The following is a 14,765-nucleotide window of genomic DNA, read 5'->3' on the forward strand; positions in this document are numbered from 1 at the left end:
TTTAGCGCGGTCATTCGAGTTTATATTACGTATAATTTTAATTATATCGCTGTTTTAACAAGATTAACCAAAAATAAAATGCACTGCCCGGGAATCGAACCCGGGTCTGTACCGTGGCAGGGTACTATTCTACCACTAGACCAGCAGTGCTTTAGATAGTAAACAAGGTTATGTAGCAACGGTTTAGATATTAATTAAAACGAGCGTTCTGTTTTTAAATCAAACCATGAACCCTAAAACTTGCTAAAAATTTCATACAAATTCTCATACTACACGATCTTCTTGATTTTCGAGAAAGACCCCGTTTCCGAAAAGTACGTTGATTGGGTACCGCTTCCAAGCAATGCAGCTTGCGCTGATGGATTCGAGAGCTCGATACCCTGCCGAAGAACCGAAAAGAAAATCACCACTTTTCTCGAAACAAAGAAAACAAAAACGAAAGAGGAGTACCTGAACCGGCGTGAACGCTAAACTAGAGGTGAGACCAGACGTAGCTCCACTGCTCCCATACTTCTTCTCTTTAAACCTGCAAATCGAAACACAGAGAATCAGCCCAAGTCTCTCAAAAGCTGGCAAACGCGAGGAGAGAAGAGATCTTACTTCTTCACTTTGGTCGAAAGCTTGCTCGGTCCAGCCGATATCCTCAGCTTGCCACTCCCTGCCTGGCCGAGCATCCCATAGCCTTCACCCAACCCGTCTCCCAGTGAACTCTCCTCCGGGATGTTAAAGCTCATCCGGTTGGCAAGCTTGCGCATGTCCGTCATCGCGTACCTTAAAGCAAGGAAACAAGCTCGTAACTTGGTCGCAAACCAGCTCACGACGAGGCCATACCTCTCCTTCATCTTCCTCAATCGCCTCCCTCCTCGCTTCTTCTTTGGGTCCGAGTCGGGCACCGGGAGTGGCTTGGGCTGCTTTGGCGGAGGCGGCTCCTGCCACTTCTCAATCTTCTTTTGTATCTCCTCCCTAAAAGCCCGTCCAGTTTGCCCGAGACGATCCCCCATTGTAGCGTCCACACGGGCCGCCAGCGTCGACTTGCCGGACACGAGACGAGCAGCTCGAGTTCTCAGCGATGGCGGGCTGCCTTGGACGATCTCCGAGTGGAAGATGAAGCCGGTGTGAGGATTGAGCGTAGCCGACGAGAAGCCTGCCGAGTTCTTCTTCTTGACGCCGAGGATCTGTACGTTGCACGCCGGCATCTTCGATAGAGCTGAGAGACCACCGGCCGTTCCCATCAGTTTTGCTGCCACCGCGCTTCCCAGTATGGCCGACAGGTTTGGAGCGATGAAGGCCATCCTGCTCTCCACGAAATTCAGCACCTTTTTCTTCGACTCGTCAAGGTCCAGGGCCCGGTCACAGGCATCCAGCGTCTTTTGCAGGACTTCTTCGGCTAGAGGCTTGCCGTTGGTCGTAGAAGCCGTGACTGAAACCACCATGATCGTCGCTGATGGGAGTACTCCCTCGAGATCCACCAAGGTGAGGTCCATCTCGTTCCCAATCCTCTTGACGACTCGAGCATAGTCAATGGGATGCTGTACCAGGGACTCGAGCTCCGGGAACTTTAGCCGGTACTTATCTCTGATGTAGTTGTGTATCACCCCTATCTCGTTGTCGATGTCAACCGAGAGAGTGTTACACTCCACGATCAGCTGGTACTCCGGATCATCTTCCGAGAGCTTGGCCATGGTAGCAGGAACTCCAGACTCGATTGCCTCGTCCACTTTCTGGAAAGAAAAGGAGTTTGAATAACCGAAAGAGAAAGGGAAGCTCTAGAGCAAGAACAAAGAACTCACCTTCATGAGGTCATGGTACCGCGGAGTGTTTTGGAGCTTCGCAACCGTGTTAAGATCATCGTAGTTTACCTCGACGTCGGGCATCTCCACATCCTCTTTGCCCAGCTCGTCGTCCTCTCCAGCTTCTTCCTGCGATGCCAAAACGCCTATTAGGAGAGGTTAGACACAAAATACGCGAAAGAACGCTCCCCTACCTCGCCCGGCGCCTCATTGTCTGAGAGATCGTCGAGATCGGCAAGAAAAGAATCCGCCAGCGTCGCCTGCACAGAATCGCACAGAGAATCAGCGCCAAAGATCGCCATCGCGATCGCCACACTCACCATTCTCGCGTAGCAAAACCCTAAGTTATGAAGAACCCTAACTTTCTTCCTGGATTATATTCGCGAAAAGGATGTGGATGGAACCACTGCTCTTGCCGCCACGAAGCATGGCTTCCTTCGCGATGCGCTCTCCGCGCTGGAAATCCCTGTGGATCTTGCAAGAGCTCACGATCGACGCCCAGGCGCTGGAGCTCGGCTCGAATGGCATCGATCGGACGAGCTCCTCGGCGAATCCCAGCTGCCCGGCCCTCCCAAACACATCGGCCATGGCGCTGTAGTGCTCCAGCGAGGGCTTCACGCCATAATCCTCCTCCATGAGCGCCAGATAGCTCCTTCCAGCTCCAACCAGCCCGATCCTGCTACACGCCGCCATGGCGCTCGCGATAGCGAACTCGTCCGGCAGGAATCCCTCCAGCTCCATCGATCGCAGCAGCCAGATCGATTCCACAGCACTGTCGGAGTGGCTGAATGCGCCAATGATCGCGTTCCAGGACGCGATGTCGCGGTAGAGCATTCGATCAAACACCGCCTTAGCGCGATCTAGACGCCCGGTATAAGAAAACGCGACGATCAGCGCGTTCCAGGAGATAATATCGCGATCCAGCATTCGATCGAAGAGCGCCAGCACCTCCCCGACATGCCCGTTCGCGGCATAGCCCGCGATTAGGGTATTCCATGCTACAGTGCTCCAGCGGGGCATATTCTCCAGTAAGACGCGGGCATCTTGGAGGTACCCGGCCTGAGTATATGCCGATACCATCGTCGCCCAGGACACGGCGTCCCAGCGCGGCATTCTATCAAACAACGTTTTGGCCTCCTCAAGATGCCCAGTGTCGGCATTTGAAGAGATCATGATATTCCAAGTTACCACGTCTCGATGGATCATCGCCTGGAACATAGATTTGGCTCGATCATAGAAACCTCTAGAGATAAATCCAGAGAGCATTGCATTAGAGGAGACAACGTCGTGATCAGGCATTCGATTGAAGAAGAAATCAGCGGCAAGGTCTAGCTGCTTGAATTGGGCGTGGGCGGTGATGATGATCGTCCAGGCAGAGAGATTCCACTCGGGCATGGCGTCGAAGAAGATGTGCCTTGCGTCTTCCAGTTGCCCGGATTGGGTGTAGGATTGAAGAACAGTCGCCCACGAGACAATGTCTCTCTGGTCCATCTTTGCGAAGAGATTTCTCGTTTCCTCGCCTCGACCCTCTTGGGTGTAGCCCGCGAGGATCATGTTCCATGAGACCACATCTCGGTGCTCCGCCATAGCCTCGAAGAACTCTCTTGCGCGACAGAGGTTTCCACTCTGGACAAAAGCTGCGATCATCGTGTTGGCTATCATGGTGTTCCACTCGGGCATCCGATCGAAGAGGAGCTTTGCTTGAGAGATCATCTGCCGGTGCTGCCCCATGATCGAGAGCATCGCGCTCCAGGACACAAGGTTTCGCAAGGGCATTGAATCAAACGTCGTGATCGCGTCGTCTATCCGGCCGCTGTCACCATACACAACGACAAGCGCGGTCCACGCGACAATGTTGGGCTCCGGGATCGATCGAAAAGCTTCTTCGGCAAGATCGAAATGCCCAGACTGGGCATATGCTTGAACAAGGCAAGTCCAAGACACAACATTCCTTTCCGGCATTGCTGCGAATGTTATTTCCACACCATGCAAGTCGCAAGCCGAGGAATATGCTTCCAACATAGTTGTCCACGAAATTATATTTCTTTCCTTCATGCTAGCGAAGAGAATCTCACATTCCAGAAAATACCCTTCCTGGGCATTTGCAGAGAGCATTGTGTTCCAAGTTACTACGTCGTGTTCCGGCATTGCGTAGTACAGTGCCCTAGCCTCTGAGAGGGAACCCAGTCGTACGGACGCCGCCACCATAGTGTTCCACGAGAATATATTCTTCTCCGGCATCTCCTTGAAGATTGATTTTGCCTTTTGCAAATGCCCTTCACGGGCATATGCTACCATTATGGTGTTCCAGGTAACAACGTTTCTCTCCGGCATAGAATCAAACAGGGATTTAGCTGATATGAGCGACTCGTTTTGTGAGTAGCCAGAGATTAGGGTCGTCCAGGCCACCACGTCGTGCTGCGGCATGGAATCAAAGAGAAACCGCGCTTCCTCCAGATGCCCACGCTGGGCATAGCACCCAAGGATGATCTTCCACGACAGGAGATCCGGCGCTTCCATGGCGTCGAAAGCTGCCCTAGCGAGCGCCAATTCGCCACATCGCGCGTACATTTGGAGCAGGATATTGAGCAGCGCTCCATCGTGCCTCAAATCGCTGGAAGAAGAAATCCACTTGTGGATCAATCGTCCGCGAGCCAAATCCCTCGATTGCGCGCAGCTCGCAAGGATCGATTGGAAGTAGAATCGCCGCTGGAGAGTCGAATTGGAATTGGGATTGACGACGCCCAGCTCCAATTCCCTGGCGGCGTGGAGCATTCCAGAAGGACACGTGGCGAGCGGCCATTTGTTTCTCTTGAGCGCCTATGTGGCTCCACATGACCCTAGGTTTGGAGTGTGGAGGAGAGGAGCGATTATGCAGCGCCAAGGGAGGAGCGGCAACGCAAATGGAGGCGGCGGCGATGGTAGCGGCGATTACCGGCGAGGAGGCGGCGGGGCATTCCCTGATCCATTCGCTGGGTTTGGCGGATTTGGCTTCGGTGGCAGCATGATGCAAAATTTCTTTGGCGGCCGCGATCCCTTCGACGATCCCTTCTTCAATCGGCCGTTTGGGAGCTTGTTTGGAGGATTTCCAGACAATAATCCCTTCGATCACAGGCGCGATGGCGGTTTCTTGGAGAATAGGCCTTTTCATTCACAGCAGGTATGTCTGAGTTTTTTCGTTCTTGTTTCTGTCGAGAAAGCTTTCTTTTGAGGAGTTTGCTAAGAACTTCGGTGTCTAGGAGAACCGGAGAGGCCCTATTATCGAAGAAATCGAGGACGATCATCCTCACGCGACTGGGTCGAGCCAAGAACCGATTGTGGAGCATCCAGACGATGATGTGAGGCCTGGTTAGTAGTCAATTGGAAACAATATTTTTTCTTACGGGTTTTCCCATGTATAAGCTTGAAGCATCTTACAGTCGTGAATTTGTTCCAGACCGTAGGCAAAGGGTGACAAGCCGTCACCAGGGTCCTCTCGTGAACCATCGAGATGACGGAGGTTTTCAATCGTATTCTTTCCAAAGCTCGTCTTTCAGCTACGGGGGACCGAATGGCAACTATTACGCCTCTTCGACGGCAAGGAGGCGAGGTCCAAATGGGGTACGCATTTTCTTTGTGTGGTTATTTTTCTATGCTAGCTCCGATCGCGCAGGTTGTTCACGAAGAACATCATGAAAAGGACTCTTCTAGTAAATCTGAGACGCACAGGGTATCGAGGGGAATTCATGACAAGGTGCCTATAGGTGTATGGTTTTTGTCAGAATGAGGCTCATGTTTTAGTTAATATCAGGGCCATTCCTTGACTCGTAAGCGCAACGCAGAGGGACGGGAAGAAAATCTCCAAACACTTCACAACCTGGGCGAAGGTACTTTTCTTTCTGGCTAAGCTGACATTGACTACAGCGTCATCAACGTTACAGAGGAAGTTCCTGAGTTCGAGAAGCGTTGGGAATTCGAAGCCGAACGCAACCTTCCTGGCTGGAACAGGAACAGAGCAAGGTCGCTAGCTGGAGGAGGCAACGAAGGTTTGAACTTCTAAAGAATTCTTTTTCAGCTAATAATGGAGTTTCTTTCGGTATTTAGGAAGTCGTCAACGGGCTGCCTTACCTTCTGGATCTTCTGGATCTTCTGGATGGTCTGGTGCCAGACAAGCTTGAGACGCACGTATTCAAATCACGAACGAGTTTCTGGTCGTTCGTGATAACCATCGTCATAGTACACGAGGTCTATATTTACGTAGTAAACGGGCCATAGAGCCGGTTTGTTGAAGGGATAGAACCTTTTAGAGGCTCTTTCTCTTGCTGTGCCATTCTTCATGCCGGCAAGGAAGAATATCATCCTACTTACTGTCGCGCATTGGATTTGTTTTTTTGTTCTTATCAGTGTAGCTAACTGGACTTCTTGCATGGTCGATCAGATTAGTTGGTCAATCATCTTAATCTATCTGTCCTTTTTCCTCTGGTGCTAACAGATCGCATTGACATCTGCATGGGCAAATTCAGTTACGGCTGTCTCAAAAAGAACAGGTTTTTGAATCCGAATTCTTCGTCTAACGATCTTTTTCTCTTTTGCAGGAGTCAGAGCGGAGGCTACTTAAAGGTGTGTAGGTGGAGAAGTTGTGGCAGGAGCAAAGGCAACAGTAAAGAGACAGGCAGCTCATTTGGCCTGTGCTCTATCTCTTCTCGATTTTCTTCTTTCAATAAGCGCCTGTGGTGGGCTGTTTAGCAGGCCGCGATTGGGGAGCTTCCCGTGTGGTGCAGCTGATTCACATGTACATGCAGGAGGATACCTGCGATTGTATGTAAGTACCTTCAGAATTTGGGTTCTTCTGAATTTCCTGCTCGTGCTTTTTGTAGATGCGTCAGAGGAACGAGCTAGACGCAACGAGAACGCGATGGAGGCTGCTGCAAGTAGATTTTTTGGATCTACAATTTCGCGAGATGGGCCTTTTGGCTCTGGTTCACTCAAGTGTCAACACCAACACGAATGCTCTCCAGTGGTGCAGTGTATGAGAGATTTAGTCAGCAGCGTTCCGAAATTGAACGGTTCCCGGACCCATATCAGCAGCAGCGAGAGCTTGAAGGCGACAATACCCAACAAGTCCGTGGCTTTCAAGGACTATCACGGCGATGTTAATGACTACATTCCTCTGCTCGCAGCTGCAATCATCGCGGTCGACAAGAACAAGCAGCAGCAGGAAGTCAGCTTACGTGAGAGATCAGCGCAGATGAAAAGGGGCAGACTTCTGGAGAATGATTTGGTCTACCGGCAAAGATTTGTTATCAGGTCGTACGAAGTCGGATTCGACAGATTGGCTTCAATTGAAACACTTACAAATCTCTTCCAGGTGAATGAAATTTTTTTCTGGCACTGCTCAAACTTTTATGTTTATTTTCCTTCTGACGTATAAGAAATCTACACAGGAGACTGCTCTCAACCATGTTGGCATGTCGGACTTTGTTGGTGACGGGCTTGGAACAACACATGCAATGATGCGAAATGGTCTTATATGGGTTGTAACGAGAATGCATATTGATGTTGATCGATATCCAGTCTGGTAAGCATCCTGTTTTTGTTTTCTCGTTGCGTTTCTGAAGCTAGAGCAGGGGTGACATTGTTGAGATCGACTCTTGGATCCATGGTGCTGGCAAGAATTTTATCCGTCGTGATTTTATGGTTCGGGATTTTACAACTGGAGCGACTGTCTGTCGAGCAACGAGGTAGGCATTTACTTTCTATCTTTGTTGAAACTGAGACCGTGAAATTTTTAGTACCTGGGCGATGATGAACAAGAGCACAAGACGCCTTTCCAAAATTCCAGACGATGTCTTCGCAGAAATATCCCCATACTTCCTTGACCGGCACGTAATGGAGGATGATGCCTGCCAGAAAATTGTAAAGCTGGACGACACTGCGATGTATGTACAAAAGAATCTCGTGGTAAGCACTAGCTAGCGGATCGAAGCCTCCTTTATTCTCCTTTACTTTCCTTGCGAGTGACTTCTGACATTTTGACGCTCGCTTTTGACAGCCAAGGCTCCATGACATGGATATGAACCAGCATGTCAATAACGTCAAGTATATCGGCTGGGTGCTCGAGGTAAAAATCCTCTTTTTTCTTTTTTTATTTTCGACTAGCTTTGAGCTAAACCTGTGCTTTGATTCCAGAGCGTTCCACAGGCACTGCTCGTAGCTCACGAGCTGATGAGCATGACGCTAGAGTACCGGAGAGAGTGCGCTGCGTCCGACATAGTTACGTCTCTGACGAGCCCAGCGCCGAGCGAGTCGAGCGTGGCAGCCATGAGCAACTTGAAGGAGCTGGGGCCGCCCGACATTGGCAACCCGGTGATCACGACCAAGGGAAGCCTCCACTACACCCATCTCCTGAGAATGCAGGACAGCGGCTGCGAGATCCTGCGAGGAAGAACAGTGTGGAGACTGAAGGAGCGATTCTCTTCCTCATCTTAGACGCGCCTCCAATGATACAAATAATCTCTCGAACAAAAGGTACTAGATCTCAAAGATGCGTTGGATTGGATCTAACATTCTTTGCTGCTTTGGTTTTGCTAGAAACAAAGGTGATTATCAGTGACAATGTCTGGCCTGGGCTTCATCACGGCGGGGCACGGGCGGAGCCTTGGCGGCGACTTGAAGTCGGTGTTGTACGTACTGTCGTGCTCGAACCGCCGGTCGAGCGGCTCCGCCAGCGCGTTCTTGAGCTGCCTCCCGCGCAGCGGCGACTCTACGCCGGGATCCCGGAACTTATCCATGTAAGTCGTCCGCGCATTGAATCGACCACCCAGCTTCCCCAGCGCCGACGCGATGTTATCGGGTGTGGGCTTCTCGGGCAGCCTGCGGGGGACGAAGCCGGGGCCGTAGTTCTTCTCGTTGTAGAACTCGAGCCGCTTGGTGGGCTTGTTGGTCACGTCCCAGAAGCTGGTGCTGTAAGTGGTGAGGCCGGAGAAGGCCCCCGGGGGATCAAAGCCGGTTGGATCGGTGAGGAGGCGATTGGGAGCGCGCTTGTGGATCGGCCACCAGCGGTAGTCGCTGGCTTGGGTGGTGGATCCGGAGAAGGATGGCTGGTCGCGGTGGGGTGGTGGGAAGGCGATTGGATTCCTGGGACGAGCGTGGAAGTCGCGGAAGTTTGCGCTGTAGTCGGTGTTGGCGTTGGTGTAAGTGCCGCTGGGGAGGCAGCCGTCGAGAGTCTTGCCTGTGCCGACCGTGCGTGGGTTGCCCGAGAGGGGCTTGGCGGAGTAGAAGTGGGCGTAGGTGGTGGCGTCGGTGAGGCGGGCGTGGCGGGGGTCTGCCGGGGAGATGTTGCGCGGGCGGGGGATGCGTGTTGTGGTGGACGGCGATGGCGGGCATGAGGAGTCTCGGCGTGGATGGCAGAGCGTGGTGTGCTTGCCGCAGGTGCACACGGTACACATGCATAGTTTGCACCATTGTGGTTGTGATTCCTGGAAGGAAAGATCCGGGATTTCTCGCGGAAGTGTTAGTGAGAAGGGGGATCTTGAGAATCGAGAAGGGACGCCGCTAGATATTCTCACCGGATAGATGATCGATCGACAAGAAGGGGAAAGATCGAGAAGAAAAGGGGAAAGAAAGAAGGAAGATTGAAATATAGAGTGAGAGGGGAAGCGGTGGAGAAGGAAAGATGGAGGGAAAGTGGACAGACCGCTCGATACCACTGGAATTCACTCGAGTCTCCGACGTACCTGACCAGAGATCTACGCGTTCTAATATTGCAAATGTGGGATGGATTGCGACGAACAACCTGGCTCGTGGAGCAACCCGACGCCTCATCCTCGCGGCTGGGCGCCATTAAAATTTCAAAGCGTTGCGCCCTAATATGAATCGTTTGGAATTTTTTGTTATATTCAAGTAAAACCATCACGCCTTTTATTTTTGGTGCACTCCTGGACTTTTGGGAAGAGTGTAATTATTTATGTAAAAGATAAAATAAAAAAATGGATTAAATTATTAAATGTTGCCATTGTCAATCTTCCATGGACACATCATTTAGAACAATAAAAAATATTTCTAATTTTTCTATGCAAAAGTTTAATGTTTTGCAAATTTATAAATATTATGTAACTTTTTTGTGTTCACATTTTCTCAAGAAGCTTAATTTCAAGGTATCGAAAATATAGTCAAGTTATCAAAATTGTCAATTTATTTTACATATTTTACATAGTTTAATGAATTAAAAATCATCATTAATTTCACTTGGATATTTATAAAATCACCATTTTAGTCATTAAAAAAACTAAACTAAGCTAAAAGATATGTCAGAATTATTATTATTACTAAACTAGCAATAAAGACTACACAGTTAAAAAGTTATTAACATTATATTGAAAAAGCCTAAATAATTTGAGAACTTTTAATACATTAATATGATTGCATAAACATAATTTGAAATAAAAAATTGGCTCTAGGCTTTAAAACTTCAATCACATTATAAAAGAAGAAAGAACATCTGATTTGTTGAGAAATTAAAGAGTAAAACAAATATAAATAACTATTCAAAATAATATAAATATTACAGTCTAAATAATTATTTGGAAGAAATTAATATAGAGGAAGAAGGTGATGAATCACTCATACTTTTATGTGCTAAAAGAAAATTTAAAACTTACATAACTATTTGATAATCTAAAATGGAATATAAAGCTGTTACTCTTCTAAATATATAAGAATAATATTCTTAGAATATGATTTCTTTAATTTAATGGCTTTATCTTAAACTTTTAAATTTGGTTTATAATTAATCTTTAATAAAAATTATGAGAATCTTCATATCTCTTATAAATATGTTTGTGGGTGTTGAAAGTTACCAATTAGCGAATTCTTTTAGATATTATTTCTTTATTGCCATGATGTATGATACACCAAAAAAACTATGCTATTTCTGTATAGCGTGCATAATAAATATCTTTTAGTGCACAAATAAATTCTCATTTCCTTTTCTAAAGGATGTCCTTGACGAGAATTTACTTATAAGTTTTGAGTTTTGAAAATCAAATGCACAAAATACATCTATGGAATAATTGTCCGGGGTGAGACACTCTATATTATTGTTAGACCTTTTTTCAGTCTCCACCTAAATTAATTAAGAAACTAATCTTTGTGTGTGTTCTTATTTAAAAGAGCATAAAGACAAAATTTTTAAGTGTTATTAGTACAACATATTTGACTTAGTTAGAGAAACACATTTGTTGATTTGCACAGATTAATGAACTAAAAATAATCATAAATTTCCCTTGGCTATTTATAAAATCACCATTTTAGTCACCAAAAATACTAAATTAAACTAAAAGATATGTTAAATATACTATTTATACTAAAGTACCAATAAAGAATACATAATTAAAAAACTATTAACATTATATTGCAAAAGCTTAAATAATCTGAGAAATTTTCATGCACTAATATGATTGCATAAATATGATTTAAAGCAAAAAATTAGCTCCAAGCTCAAAAAATTCAAAATTTAGGTAATATGAAACTTCTAATATCATGTTATAAAAGAAAGAACATCTAATTTGTTGAGAAATTAGAGAGTAATAAGCAAAAATAGGCAACTTTTCAAAGTAAAATAATTATTACAGTTTAAATAATTATTTAGAAAACATTTATATAAAGGAGAAAGATAATGAATCACTTATACTTTTTTGCTATTCCAAAACTTCTTGATTCTCATTTTCTTCTTCTATAATTATTTTTCTTCAATTTTTCTCATTTTCTCCTTTCTGCCCCAATAGTTCGAACTTTTTTGTTTTCAGAGGAAAGGGTAAAGGGGACAAATGGGAGTCCGGCCCCGAAAATAAAGTGAAAACAAGTGAATACAATATTAGAGCAAAGATGAATGATATAATTGTGGAGTGAAGATGAGCATAATAAGTTTGAATAGAACATCTAACCCCAATGTAGTGAGACCAAACAAATGCGATAATGAAGTGAGGCCGAAAATAAATGGCAAAGTGAAAACAAATGCAACAAATCTAAACAGAGCTAATGTTTTAGAATTTTTTTTCCTTCAAGGAGGGGATAAAGAGGATGTGAAGGATAAACAAAATAAGTCCAACTTCCTATATGTAGTGCTGAATTAGGATAATGGTTTGTACTTATGATTTTAAGTTTGAGTTAATAGTTGTTTTGAAGGATCGTCAACATGCAAACTTAGAAATATGATGTATTGTTTATTACAATGGTGCTTTATAGACTATAATAACTCTCAAAGTCCCTTACTTTGGTTCAAAGTTATAATTGTATGGTTGGTTTGAACATTTTGGAGTTATCTAAAGTTGCAACTGATTCACTAAGATTTTGTAATCGACTAATGTTTATGCTATTGCTTTCGGTTTTATTTCAGTCATGGTTATTAATAACTTTATTGATGGTATTGTGAGAGCTTTAGATTCTTGTAGAAATTTATAATTGCCTAATGGAAGCTCTAGATATTCCACTTGATTTAGTATCATTAGCCTTTATTAATGTGAGTGCTCTAAATATAAGAATAGATGTATTAGGAGTTTAAACCTATGTTTATATACAAGAATGGATGGACAAAATTCAATTCTAAATAGACAGTCTATAGGCTTTAATATTATATTTAATGTATTATTTAGGTAAGGTAATACATGTATATACATATATATATTTACAAACTTTACAGTGGCAAAATTTTAGATAAAAATTTATTGTTGCAATAAATAATAGAGATTTCATCTTTAACTATTGTAAAATTACTTATACAAAATAAACTCATTATTAATTGTATTATTTTATTTTCTATGGTTTAGGGTTTCTAGCAGGGAAGAAATGGGACGGGGAAAAACGATGCGACGCCAAGGGAGGGACAAGCGCTGCGCGTCGTCGCTCGTGTAAGATTTCGTATGTTCTAGGCTGGATCTCTTACTTGCTCTCCGCAGAGACGAAGAATTCCAGCAGCCTACGACGTCTGCCGCACCAGGCAAGTGTCCATTTCTTTGCGGTGCTCAAGATTTGTGTGGGCTTAAGATCCCGAGGATGATGCGGGGAAGAAGAAGAAATTCCCATTCCCTCTTGCTATGTGGGTAAGATTGCGTCTTTCTTTCATTCTTTTTCCTCAACTTACTTGACTTTAAGGACTTTGAGCAATGCGACCCGAGAAAATGTACTGGGAAAAAACTCTCTCGTTTTGGCTATGTCAAGGTGATGGCTTCTGTCATTCCCATGCGATGTTTGGTTTTTCTTATAAGTTTTTCTTCTTCTTCCTCGCTCTAGGAACTTCGTGTACATCAAAGATTTGCTGGTGTGGTTTTGAGGTGAGCACCGCAGCAGTTTTTGCTTTCCTTCTTTGCGAAATTCTTTGCGTGGTACTGAAACTTTTCGAGCAGTCCTGTGGGGCAAAAATGTATATCACAGGAGGATGCAGCACTGGTCGAGGAGCGTGGTCTTGCGGTTATAGATTGTTCTTGGGCCAAGCTCGAGGCCGTGCCTTTTGGCCACCTTCGAAGTGGCTCAGCCCGTTTATGTAAGTTATTTCCTCTCTTTGTTCTCCAGATTTTTTCTTTTTCTTGTACATGCAGTGCCATGGCTTGTTGCTGCCAATCCAACAAATTATGGCCGGCCTTGCAAGCTATCGTGCGTAGAAGCTCTTACCGCGGCACTGGTTATTTGGTACGCCTCCCTTTAAAAAAAAATTAGATAACTCGCGCTAATAGGATGCATGCAGTGGAAAAGAAGAGCTGGGGACAGAGCTTCTGAGCAAGTTCAAATGGGGCCATGGGTTTCTGTCGCTCAACAGGTTCCATCTCTCGAGTCTTGACTCATTCAAATGGAATTCGATTTTAATTCTCTTTCTGTTCCTTTTTGTTTTTCTTGCAGCAAGCTTCTCAAACAGTATGCAAAGTGTAAAAACAGTGGAGAGGTCGTGGCAGTACAGAATAGCTGGCTTAGCAGCTCCGAGAAATCAGGTCTGCAAATCTCTCTCTTTCTCCTGCTGAAGGATAACCCCCTGCTTTCATCCAGAGAAAAGCCAAGAACAAGATCAAGAGCAAAGCAGCGACAATGACGACGAGCTCCCACCTCTTCACAGAAACATGAACCGCGTCGACTCCGATGAAGAACCGGACACCGAGAACGAGACAAGGGACGACGAAAACGAAGATGCAAACAAAGCAACTAAGCACATTTCCTTACAGTGGCAGAGCCTCTCTGTATCGGAGGAGGTAACGTTTTTTCGTTTGCTTTCTCCCTTTCTCGTCAGAGACTCACGTGTTTGTGTACTTAGGACGCGAGCAAAGAGACAAAAGCGCCAGGCCACTGCTCATAAAAATTCGGGGCGACAAAAGATCCAGGTGATCTTGTTTATTCAGACATTCATGATTGTAGCGAAGATCTTCAGGAAGCATACGTGAGCTCTCGCACAAACTGAGGACACTGGATGCGAGAGTAAGGTATGCTCCGGGAATCAGCGCCAGGCTCGTTGTAAATTCCAACGTACGCAGCACCACATGAGTTTACTCTGGTGAGTTTCCTCGAACGCGAAGAAGTGCTGCTTGATCGCTTGATCTCCTCTCCCGGTTTTACTGCTGCTGCTGCTGCTGCCGGTGGCGATTCCCTCGACTTGAAACGAGTGAACTTGGCGCGGATTTTCTTCTTCCAAGAGCACTTGGCGCGGATTTTCTTCTTCCAAGAGCACGGGAACAGACCTTTGGGCCACCACGCTCTCCATCGAAACTCCATTCTTCTCAAGCTCGACTTGTGGCGATTCCGATAGCTTATCATTGTCACTTCTTGTTGCGCGTCTGCTTCCATCCTACCTCCCTCCCTTCGCTTTCGAGTATAAAAACTAGAAAAAAACCTTCCTTTGCACTCTAAGTAAGCATTACAATCAAATTTTACGCAAAACACAATACAAAGCAAACTAAAGTAACTAAATTTGATTTAATAATAAAAATAAAATGTTCTTTAAAACTTGCAAAATTA

The 14,765-nt window shown here is 45.7% G+C and overlaps 7 protein-coding genes and 1 non-coding gene across 12 annotated transcripts; 4 read left to right on the top strand and 4 right to left on the bottom strand.

The window, feature by feature from the left end:
* Window positions 1-79: 79 nt before the first annotated feature.
* On the bottom strand, window positions 80-150 carry TRNAG-GCC. The gene has a single exon. It is a non-coding gene; the product is annotated as a tRNA-Gly (tRNA).
* A 61-nt stretch (window positions 151-211) lies between these two features.
* On the bottom strand, window positions 212-2,224 carry LOC9659244 (U4/U6 small nuclear ribonucleoprotein Prp31 homolog). Of its 2 annotated transcripts, XM_024683682.1 has the most exons (7): window positions 2,111-2,224; window positions 1,985-2,050; window positions 1,791-1,919; window positions 832-1,721; window positions 601-771; window positions 451-526; window positions 212-380 (listed from the first exon to the last, which is right to left on the bottom strand). In XM_024683682.1, the coding sequence occupies exons 1-7, from the start codon at window positions 2,111-2,113 to the stop codon at window positions 270-272; spliced, it is 1,446 nt and encodes a 481-aa protein (XP_024539450.1). In that variant the 5' UTR covers window positions 2,114-2,224; the 3' UTR covers window positions 212-269. The 2 variants fall into 2 exon arrangements, with proteins under 2 accessions (XP_024539450.1, XP_024539451.1); XM_024683683.1 differs by lacking the exon at window positions 2,111-2,224 and having other exon boundaries at window positions 1,791-1,936.
* On the bottom strand, window positions 2,148-4,565 carry LOC9659245 (pentatricopeptide repeat-containing protein At2g35030, mitochondrial). The gene has a single exon (XM_024683754.1). The coding sequence runs from the start codon at window positions 4,563-4,565 to the stop codon at window positions 2,148-2,150; it is 2,418 nt and encodes an 805-aa protein (XP_024539522.1).
* LOC112349376 lies at window positions 4,563-6,146 on the top strand. The gene is made up of 7 exons (XM_024683686.1): window positions 4,563-4,950; window positions 5,030-5,138; window positions 5,227-5,390; window positions 5,443-5,523; window positions 5,581-5,656; window positions 5,711-5,815; window positions 5,874-6,146. Exons 1-7 carry the CDS (start codon window positions 4,663-4,665, stop codon window positions 5,945-5,947), a joined length of 897 nt encoding a protein of 298 aa, XP_024539454.1. The 5' UTR covers window positions 4,563-4,662; the 3' UTR covers window positions 5,948-6,146.
* An 82-nt stretch (window positions 6,147-6,228) lies between these two features.
* Window positions 6,229-8,297, top strand: LOC9659246 (palmitoyl-acyl carrier protein thioesterase, chloroplastic). The gene is made up of 8 exons (XM_024683685.1): window positions 6,229-6,291; window positions 6,365-6,591; window positions 6,647-7,137; window positions 7,214-7,347; window positions 7,397-7,510; window positions 7,562-7,730; window positions 7,822-7,890; window positions 7,959-8,297. Exons 3-8 carry the CDS (start codon window positions 6,685-6,687, stop codon window positions 8,256-8,258), a joined length of 1,239 nt encoding a protein of 412 aa, XP_024539453.1. The 5' UTR covers window positions 6,229-6,291; window positions 6,365-6,591; window positions 6,647-6,684; the 3' UTR covers window positions 8,259-8,297.
* LOC112349377 (paraneoplastic antigen Ma6E-like) lies at window positions 8,146-9,378 on the top strand. Its single transcript, XM_024683687.1, has 2 exons — window positions 8,146-8,297; window positions 8,361-9,378. Exons 1-2 carry the CDS (start codon window positions 8,270-8,272, stop codon window positions 9,155-9,157), a joined length of 825 nt encoding a protein of 274 aa, XP_024539455.1. The 5' UTR covers window positions 8,146-8,269; the 3' UTR covers window positions 9,158-9,378.
* A 3,169-nt stretch (window positions 9,379-12,547) lies between these two features.
* Window positions 12,548-14,692, top strand: LOC9658690 (ribosome biogenesis protein TSR3 homolog). 4 transcript variants are annotated; one of them, XM_024683595.1, is made up of 12 exons: window positions 12,548-12,676; window positions 12,725-12,765; window positions 12,813-12,868; window positions 12,921-12,986; window positions 13,059-13,099; window positions 13,172-13,308; window positions 13,364-13,454; window positions 13,510-13,581; window positions 13,662-13,750; window positions 13,806-14,005; window positions 14,068-14,134; window positions 14,182-14,692. In XM_024683595.1, exons 1-11 carry the CDS (start codon window positions 12,615-12,617, stop codon window positions 14,107-14,109), a joined length of 897 nt encoding a protein of 298 aa, XP_024539363.1. In that variant the 5' UTR covers window positions 12,548-12,614; the 3' UTR covers window positions 14,110-14,134; window positions 14,182-14,692. The 4 variants fall into 4 exon arrangements, with proteins under 4 accessions (XP_024539363.1, XP_002978740.2, XP_024539364.1 ...); XM_002978694.2 differs by having other exon boundaries at window positions 14,068-14,692; XM_024683596.1 differs by having other exon boundaries at window positions 12,609-12,676; window positions 12,725-12,868; window positions 13,499-13,581; window positions 14,068-14,692.
* LOC112349326 lies at window positions 14,101-14,613 on the bottom strand. Its single transcript, XM_024683598.1, has 2 exons — window positions 14,460-14,613; window positions 14,101-14,429 (listed from the first exon to the last, which is right to left on the bottom strand). Exons 1-2 carry the CDS (start codon window positions 14,592-14,594, stop codon window positions 14,178-14,180), a joined length of 387 nt encoding a protein of 128 aa, XP_024539366.1. The 5' UTR covers window positions 14,595-14,613; the 3' UTR covers window positions 14,101-14,177.
* Window positions 14,693-14,765: the final 73 nt, after the last annotated feature.

This window comes from Selaginella moellendorffii, unplaced genomic scaffold (genome assembly GCF_000143415.4).
Source record: "Selaginella moellendorffii unplaced genomic scaffold, v1.0 SELMOscaffold_38, whole genome shotgun sequence".
NCBI classification, from domain to species: domain Eukaryota; kingdom Viridiplantae; phylum Streptophyta; class Lycopodiopsida; order Selaginellales; family Selaginellaceae; genus Selaginella; species Selaginella moellendorffii.